This window comes from Salvelinus fontinalis, chromosome 36, assembly GCF_029448725.1.
Source record: "Salvelinus fontinalis isolate EN_2023a chromosome 36, ASM2944872v1, whole genome shotgun sequence".
Taxonomy (NCBI): domain Eukaryota; kingdom Metazoa; phylum Chordata; class Actinopteri; order Salmoniformes; family Salmonidae; genus Salvelinus; species Salvelinus fontinalis.
The window spans coordinates 16,763,994-16,773,733 of NC_074700.1; the positions used below are offsets into that span (position 1 = coordinate 16,763,994).

The 9,740-nt window shown below is 40.7% G+C and overlaps 1 protein-coding gene and 1 pseudogene across 1 annotated transcript; both read left to right on the forward strand.

Annotated features, from left to right (window-relative positions):
- The first annotated feature begins 2,740 nt into the window (after window positions 1–2,740).
- LOC129835450 (tyrosine-protein phosphatase non-receptor type substrate 1-like) lies at window positions 2,741–4,597 on the forward strand. Its single transcript, XM_055901090.1, has 6 exons — window positions 2,741–2,744; window positions 2,856–2,908; window positions 3,365–3,761; window positions 3,911–4,039; window positions 4,183–4,232; window positions 4,349–4,597. Exons 1-6 carry the CDS (start codon window positions 2,741–2,743, stop codon window positions 4,472–4,474), a joined length of 759 nt encoding a protein of 252 aa, XP_055757065.1. The 3' UTR covers window positions 4,475–4,597.
- A 695-nt stretch (window positions 4,598–5,292) lies between these two features.
- On the forward strand, window positions 5,293–9,013 carry LOC129835451 (Ig kappa chain V region K29-213-like; annotated as a pseudogene).
- Window positions 9,014–9,740: the final 727 nt, after the last annotated feature.

Genomic DNA, 9,740 nt, shown 5'->3' on the forward strand with positions numbered 1-9,740 from the left:
CTCCTGGTGCTGGCTGTTTATTTAGGGGATGTGAGTTTTAGGGTGGGCATTTAGGGTGGGCAGTTTTAGGGAGGGGAAGACAAAAACGGGGAGTGACTATGGTGGTGTGGGGACAGCGTCCAGAGCCGGAGCCACCACCGTGGTCAACTGCCCACCCAGACCCTCCCCTGGACTTTGTGCTGGTGCGCCCGGAGTTCGCACCTTGAGGGGGGGGTTATGTAACGGTCCTGACCAGTTTTATGTTGTTTTTGTATGTGTAATTGGTCAGGGCGTTAGTTTTGGGTGGGCAGTCTATGTTATCTGTTTCTATGTTGGTTTTGGGTTGCCTGGTATGGCTCTTGATTAGAGGCAGGTGGTTTGCGTTTTCCTCTAATTAAGAGTCATATTTAGGTAGGGCGTTCTCACTGTTTGTTTGTGGGTGATTGTCTTCCGTGTTTGTGTTATGTTTGCACCATACGGAACTGTATACGGTTTGTTCGGTTTATGTAGTCTGTTTCCTATTCGTGCGTTCTTCGTGTCTATGTAAGTTCTCATGTTTAGGTCAGTCTACGTCGTTTGTTATTTTGTATCATTTCAAGTGTAGTTCGTGTTCGTTTTTCGTCTTGTTTAATAAATATGTGTTCAAACTTCGCTGCGCCTTGGTTCCCTCAATACTCCTCCTTTTCCGAAGATGGAGAGGAGGAGGATCGCCGTTACAGTCAGTCTATGTCATTTAAGGAGCAATTTTATTATTTCATGTTGTGACGTTGATCCACAGAGGAGAATCCTGGTCTTCTCTCCATCATAAGAACTGGAATTCTCCTCTGCTATCTGATCATCTTTATCACCGTCTACACCACCAGGAAATAGATCAAGCTAAGGCCAGTGTCAATAGACTAGAGATGGGTTTTGAATGAAGTCTGTGGTACTGTATCATCGCTATGTATTACAAATTATGATTTATAGAGATTGCTTTGTTGCTTGTATTGGATTTGAAAGATATTTTAATTAAATTGATCATCATCATCCTTCCTTATACTGTATGTGTTAATTGATTGAACTGTTCTCCTGAAATGCCTGTGTACAGAACGCACCTTCTTTTTGAATGAATAAATATCTATTTAAACAACTGATACAGACTCAAATAGAATTCTTCCTTCTCTTGTGTTCTGTACATACAGTATGCCTGTATTAATGTTTGTACAGTGGGCTTCTGCAGAGACAACCTCTGTTAACATTGTAAGAATATTCTAAGATAAATGCACCACAAAGAGGACTAGAGGTCAAGAGGACTAGAGGTCAAGAGGACTAGAGGTCAAGAGGACTACAGGTCAAGAGGACTACAGGTCAAGAGGGCTACAGGTCAAGAGGACTACAGGTCAAGAGGGCTAGAGAGCAGTTGAACTAGTAGTTTTTAGGAATTCCAGTTCGGGACTCATAGCTACATGTGGCAAGTTCTCATTGGTCCAAATTGTCTATACATTGACTCTGAAATGGGATATCTGGTATTTGGTCATTGGCCCAATTTAACTGCAAGGAAGTCTAATTGGCCAACCACAGGCTAAGCTTGGGTATTAACATCGACCATCTACTTTCCAGCATAACAACTATGATTTGTTCTCTTTGAATAAATATATTTTTCTCTGATTTGCTTTGGGGTCTGTGTTATTGAAGAATAACATCAACTGCTGACACCATGCTAAACCCACCCACACATCATGCACTCAGTGAGCTGTTCACAGGTACCTGAACACTTTGATCTCCTGTGTGCTCAAGACAAGGCCGTCTCTTTGCTTTGTACAGGCCTGGTTGGCATTTCACTCACTACGTAGTTTCAGCAGGATGTCTATGTGGTGTCAGTGTGTTTTCTCTCATGTTTATATTGTTGATCATGACCATAACAATTAGAAACACAGTCCACTGACATACTGCATGCTACATAGCCTCTATCTTATCACATGGGCCAGTTTCCCAGACACAGACTATGACTAGTCCTGGACTAAAAAGCATGTTCATGTTCATTCTTGAACTACGATAATTGATTTAAAGTAGAAGTTGTGTACATGTATTCACAGATTCTGTGAATGATAGTGAACGAGACTGACATACAATAGACTTGTTTCATCCTGTAAGTGATTCCCCAATAAACACTCATGACACTCCACCACTGTTCCTCATGGTACATATCAAGTTCTATGTATAACAGTCCTCCTATAGGTCATCAGGAGAACTGTAACTGTTGCATGTGGTGGGGCCAAAGATATCTAAGGCACAAAACTAAGTTTGATACCTAAAGCATATACAGGTACATACTGCATTGTATGCCAGAAATGTATTGCATGCTTACCAGACAACAGTATTACTTTAAACCCATTTTACTGATGGACATTTATATTTCTCTTACCACAATGCAACCCCAGGATTGAACATCTTTGTCCAGTCAGTGCCTGCAAAGTACACAATGTAAAAAAAGCATCATCATCAAGACACCCAACCTGCACAAAATATCCTACAAAGTAAGCATTGGCCCACTTTAAACGTTGATTATATGAGTGGTTTTCAGTTATGAAGACCACGGTGGGCTGAATAAGGCATTGACGAAAATGATGCACGTGTCCAGTCCGACCAATCACCATTAAGCCCGTTGTAGAAGTGTTGTCTACATAGTAGACTTTTTCCACTTAAGACACAGTTAGTGAAGAGGATGACAACATCAAAGAAGATCATGGCACTGTGTATGATACTTCCACTTCTTAGGGTGATGGGTAAGTCACACTTATATATTTCTCTGCTTATAGGATGTACACCTTTATTGATACAATTCATACATGTATATTGAAGTATATAATGAAATTCTGTGCTTTTGTGTATTCTAGCTGTGGCACAATCCTTAGCCATCCGTCTCATGTCAGCCAATGTTGGAGACACAGTGACTTTGCACTGCTTTCATAAAGGCAATTTGGCAATGCACTTCTTGTGGTACAAGCAACCCTTCGGATATAATCCTCAGCTCATGTCAACCTTTTATGAGTATGAAAAGAATGCTATATTTTACCATGGCTTTAAAGGTAACCCTCGTGTCTCAGTGGAAAGTGGCAATGGAATAAACCACCTAAAGATCTCAGACGTAAAGCTTTCTGATTCAGCAGCATATTATTGTGGAAGTTCCTACTCCAATATGGTGGAATTTGCAGAAGGATACATTCTTATTGTAAAAGGTACAACATACAAATTTAAAGAGAAAATAACTAGTTACTTATGGACTGCAACTGAGGGAACATCTTGAGCACTTTTTCCACTTTACCGTCTGGATACAATGATACGGAATACAAAATTATGTATTCCCATAATGAAATATTATTTTATGTATTCAACATATGTTTAGTTAAGACCCACGCATATACTTACTGACATAATAACCTTCTTATCAGGTTCAGGATCCAGAAACACCACCGTTGTACAGCAGTCTGTGTCTGAGTCAGTCCAGCCAGGAGACTCTGTGACTCTGAACTGTACAATACACACTGAGACCTGTGCAGGAGAACACAGTGTCTATTGGTTCAGACATGGCTCAGGAGAATCCCGTCCAGGAATCATTTACACGCATGGAGACAGGAGTGATCAGTGTGAGAAGACCACTGAGGCTGGGTCTCCTACACAGAGCTGTGTCTACAACCTCCCCAAGAGGAACCTCAGCCTCTCTGATGCTGGGACTTACTACTGTGCTGTGGCCTCATGTGGGGAGATGCTGTTTGGAAATGGGACCAAACTGGACATCAAGGGTAGGTGATACGTCTTACATTTTTGTTTATATCTATTGAATAATCTACAGTGTAAAACTGCATACAGTACTAGTTATTTAGATCACATGAGAAAACATGCAATCATCCATATAGTTACTATGCTTCTAGCACAATATTTATTTTCACAGACAATGGCGCAGAACCTATTCTCTTGGTGTACTGCCTAAGCGCAGCATTGGGTCTGTCGTTTATACTGATCACTGTCCTTGGTTGCATCATGTACAAGATGAACAAGAGAAAGTGTGTGCAGTGTAGAGGTAAGTGAAGTCCATAACAAATAAATGAATGATGTATGTAGCAGGTAAAGTCCTTCATAGAAGTTGCTCTTCTTTCATATCACCAGATGTATCTGTAATGGAAGAAGCAGTTGTATCATTATCTCTTCTGTGTTTCTTTCCAGGACCCGTCTCTCAGAAAAGAGAACCAGCAGTCTCTTCTTCAGATGCAGGGGTAAGCAGAATTCCAAATGTTGTATTACAATAAAAATATCAGTTGCTATATATTACTAAATAGCATATATAGCATATAGTAATATTCTCCCTCTATTTTATATTTGTTCCTCACAGGCCCAAGATGCAGACAGTCTCCATTATGTAGCTCTGAATCTGAGCAACAAGAAGAACAGGTCTAGAAGACAGAGAAGCAACATGCAGGAAGAGACGGTGGTCATATACTCTGGGATCAGACAGTAGAACAATAAAACAGATTCATGAGCTCTAAGTTACTGTATTAGCTTTGTTATTGTAACTGTAGCTGCTAATAAATTAAATGTATTGCCTCTCTGCCATGTGATAAGATGAATAAACATTTAACAATAATCAAGACAAAGGAAGTTGAATGTATTTATTTGGGCCATGCTCAGGCATCTTTAAGTTGTATTGAAGAAAAGTGTTTTCCGTTCTCATGCGACTAACACCGCCTCACACACAGCAACCTATTCACAGGTACTCTGTGGTGTGTGATGAACACAAGATGAGGAAGTCGCAAGTGCTTTGTTAGGGCCTGATTGTCTATTGTACACAAGACATCTCTCTCTCTCTCTCTCTCTCTCTCTCTGCTCTTTACTCCCTCTTTCTCTCTTTTTCTCTCTTTCTGTGGTTTTCAGCCGGATGTCTCAGAACTCTTATTTCTCTCATACTGTAGGCTATACTACCTACACTTCAAGATGACCATTTCAGCAACAGTAAACCAACTGTTTTCATGAGGCAGCTTAACTACACACAGTCGATGGAAATCTGTGAAAAAACACAATGGGCTATGTATTAGGTAATTTGAAGTAGAGATCAGTAGAGTATTCTCAATCAGTGTTATGTTAGGCCACTAGAACCATGGACCTGCTCAATGCCAATATCATGCGAGGGCATACTATCCATCTGTTCTACTGAGTGTAAATCCTGAATGAGAGATCACTAAAAGAAGACTACTCTATTGTTGTAATGAACACGATGGAGACATAGAGCTGGTTTCAAGCGCAGAGCGCAGCAGGTGTTTAAAAAACTTAAAACTTTACATGGGTAGGGGGCAGCATTCGGAATTTTGGATGAAAAGTGTGCCCAAATTAAACTGCCTGCTACTAAGACCCAGAAGATAGGATGTACATATAATTAGTAGATTTGCATATAAAACACTCTAAAGTTTCCAAAACTGTTAAGATAATGTCTGTGAGTATAACAGAACTGATATGGCAGGCGAAAACCCAAGGAAAATCCAACCAGGAAGTACTATTATTCTGAAAGGCTGTTTTTCCATTGGAAGCCTATCCACCATACAAAGACTTAGGACCCAGTTCACAAGCTTTGTGTCTTCCTCTGCATGTGGCCAGTCTTTAGGCATTGTTTCAGGCTTTTACTCTGAAAAATTAGGGAGATACAGCACTTTCAATCAGTGGCCAGTGGAAATTTCCATTCATCAGCCATGCGCCCTGATCGGGAACATGCCTTTCTTGTTTCTCCTTTTCTATTGACGAAGCTTTTGTCCGGTTGAAATATTATTGGTTATTTATGACAAAAACAACCAGAGAACTGATTTTAAACATTGTTTTGCATGTTTCTACTAACTTTTATTGTACTTTTTCTTGTATTTTTGTATGGAATTAGTGCATGCGCCTTATATTACTGGATTACTGGACAAAACGTGCGAACAAAAGGGAGGTATTTGGTCATAAAGAGGGACATTATCGAACAAAACAAACATTTATTGTCTAACATGGAGACCTGGGAGTGCCACCAGATGAAGATCATCAAAGGTAAGTGATTAATTTTAATGCTATTTCTGACTTTTGTGACACTCTCCTTGGCTGGAAAATGGCTGTATGGGTTTCTGTGGCTAGGTGCAGACCTAACATAATCGCAAAGTGTGCTTTCGCCGTAAAGCATTTTTGAAATCTGACACAGCGGTTGCATTAGGGAGAAGTTTATCTTTATTTCCATGAATAAAACTTGTATCGTTTATCAATGTTTACGATGAGTATTTCTGTAATTTGATGTGGCTCTCTGCACTTTCACCGGATGTTTGTTTGAGACAATGCATTTCTGACCATAACGCGCCAATGTAAACTGAGATTTTTGGATATAAATATGAACTTAATCGAACAAAACATACATGTATTGTGTAACATGAAGTCCTATGAGTGCCATCTGATGAAGATCAAAGGTTAGTGATTTATTTTATCTCTATTTCTGATTTTTGTGACTTCTATCTTTGGCTGGAAAAATGGCTATATGATTCTGTGACTAGGTGCTGACCTAACATAATCGCATGGTGTGCTTTCGCAGTAAAGCCTTTTTGAATTCGGACACTGTGGTTGGATTTACAAGAAGTTTATCTTTAAAATGGTGTGTAATACTTGTATGTTTGAGGAATTTTAATTATGGGATTTCTGTTGTTTGGAATTTGGCGCCCTGCAATTTCACTGGCTGTTGTCGAGTTGGGACGCTACCGTCCCACTTGTACCAGGGAGGTTTTAATGTAAAGGACCACAGGAAGAGGCAGGTAGCTGGGTCCAGGGGCAGGAAGCAGGTCATACACAGGGGGTCCAAAAAGCAACAGTACAGGCAGGGAACAGGCTAGAAACGTCGCCCGGGAGATCAGGCAATAGCTGAATAACAGGAAATACGATAGGCTAAGGTACAGGCAGGGAATAGGCAAAAGGCGTCGTTAGTGAGGCAGGCAAAAACTATCATACACGGGATGAGTAAATGATGGGAAAAATAGAGCTTTGAAGAGAAGTGTGTCAAAAACAAACAATACCTCACAAAGATGGGGTGCAAAGAACTGAACTAAATAGTGTGTGATAATGACAAACAGGTGTGTGAACAGGTGATCAGAATTCAGGTGATTGGGATCAGGTGTATGAGAGTGTGAGTTGGAAGCAGACGTTACAATTGTGTTTGCTATGTTTTCCCTATTCATGTTTTTGGTGAGGTGAAGTGACTGTGTGGTGATAGAAGCCCAGTGGAAGACAGTGTCATAGCATGTATGTTCCAAAAAAGCCACAATTATGAGTCTCTTAGACAACAGTAGCTGCAGAGATAAAGATTGAGGGAAACCCTGCTTAAAACGTGTGCTGATTTTATACAATTCAAAACGATGAGATTCTACCTGTAGAACAATTCTGTGACTCTGAACTGTAAAAGATACACGTAAAGATCACAATCGTGCCTGAATGAGGCGTCAACAAAAATGATGTGGTCCAGTTCGACCAATCATATGTAACTCCATTGTAGAAGTGTTGTCTATATGGGTGGACTCTTTCCACTCAAGACCCAAGTTGTGAAGAGCTGACAACTTTAAAGATGATCACACTGTGTCTGATATTTCCACTTCTCATAGAGATGGTTAAGTATATATTTTATATTTCTCTGCTTATGTGATGATTTGGGGACATAAGGTATCCCATTATTGTTCTACAGACACTTTGACAATCCAAAGTTGTATTTGAGGTATGCACCAGCTAATATATTTACTTGTTCTCTAATTCATGTGCTAGCTGAGTCGCCATCCATACATCAGGATAGTAGTCTCATGTCAGCAAACGTTGAAGACTTTCCGTTGCTTTTATGCAGGCGACATGGACATACATTTCTCCTGGTACAGCTATTCTCAACTGTGTATAAGTTTGACAGGAACAAAACAGCCTAACAAGAGTTTCAGGATAACCTTCACTTCTCAGTGGAAAATGGCCAAAACAAGAGTCACCTAAGGATCTCAACATGCATTTCTCTGATTCAGGCACTTACTACTGTGGGAACTATTATAGCAATAAGGTGGAGTTTGGAGAAGGAGCCGTTCTCATTGTAAAAGGTAAAGAGACAGATTTTGTTTAGTTTGTGTAAATCGGAATTGACATATATACAGTGTAAATTTGAAGTATTCTCTTATTAGTCAGATAATTAAGATATTCATTTAACACATTTTTATGGGAGAACACTTGCTACAGTAATATTCTAGAGATGCAATGTGTTTATTGGCCGTCTTGTCAGGTTCAGAGTCCAGAATCATGTCTGTGCGTCAACAGCCTGTGTCTGAGTCAGTCCAGCCAGGAGACTCTGTGACTCTGAACTGTACAATACACACTGAGACCTGTGCAGGAGAACACAGTGTCTATTGTTTCAGACATGGCTCAGGAGAATCCCATCCAGGAATCATTTACCACAATAGAGACAGTAGTGATCAGTGTGAGAAGAGCCCTGAGGCTGGGTCTCCTACACAGAGCTGTGTCTACAACCTCCCCAAGAGGAGACTCAGCCTCTCTGATGCTGGGACTTACTACTGTGCTGTGGCCTCATGTGGGGAGATACTGTTTTGTATTTGTATTTGTACTTATTATAGATCCCCATTTGCTGCTGCCAAAGCAACATTACAATACATTCACAGATTTCACAACACACTGTGTGCCCTCAGGGCTCTTCTACACCACTACCACATATCTACAGTACTAAATCCATGTGTATGTATAGGGCGTGTGTGTGTGTGTGTGTGTGTGTGTGTGTGTGTGTGTGTGTGTGTGTGTGTGTGTGTGTGTGTGTGTGTGTGTGTGTGTGTGTGTGTGTGTGTGTGTGTGTGTGTGTGTGTGTGTGTGTGTGTGTGTGTGTGTGTGCGTGCGTGTGTGCGTGCGTGCGTGCGTGCGTGTCTATGCATGTGTCTATGCCAATGTTTGTGTTGCTTCACAGTCCCTGCTGTTCCATAAGGTGTTTTTTATCTGTTTTTTTATATCTAGTTTTACTGCTTGAGTCAGTTACTTGATGTGGAATAGAGTTCCATTTAGTCATGGCTCTATGTAGTACTGTGTGCCTCCCATAGTCTGTTCTGGACTTGGGGACTGTGAAGACACCTCTTGTGGCATGTCTTGTGGGGTATGCATGGGTGTCCGAGCTGTGTGCCAGTAGTTTAGACAGACAGCTTGGTGCATTCAACATGTCAATACCTCTCATAATTACAAGTAGTGATGAAGTCAATCTCTCCTCTACTTTCAGCCAGGAGAGATTGGCATGCATATTATTAATATTAGCTCTCTGTGTACATCCAAGCGCCAGCCATGCTGCCCTGTTCTGAGCCAATTGCAATTTTCTTAAGTCCTTTTTTGTGGCACCTGACCATACGACTGAACAGTAGTCAAAGTGGGACAAAACTAGGGCCTGTAGGACCTGCCTTGTTGATAATGTTGTTAAGAAGGCAGAGCATCGCTTTATTATAGACAGATTTCTCCCTGTCTTAGCTACTACTGCATCAATATGTTTTGACCATGACAGTTTTCACTCTAGGGTTACTCCAAGCAGTTTAGTCATCTCAACTTGCTCAATTTCCACATTATTTATTACAAGATTTAGTTGAGGTTTAGGGTTTAGTGAGTGTTTTGTTCCATATACAATGCTTTTAGTTTTAGACATATTTAGGGCTAACTTATTCCTTTCCACCCACTCTGAAACTAACTGTAGCGCTTTGTTGAGTGTTGCAGTC

Coding starts and splice junctions, on each gene's coding strand:
- LOC129835450 (XM_055901090.1), top strand. Junction 3,762..3,910: donor GACCAAACTGGACATCAAGG/GTAGGTGATACG, acceptor TTATTTTCACAG/ACAATGGCGCAGAACCTATT. Junction 4,233..4,348: donor TCTCTTCTTCAGATGCAGGG/GTAAGCAGAATT, acceptor TGTTCCTCACAG/GCCCAAGATGCAGACAGTCT.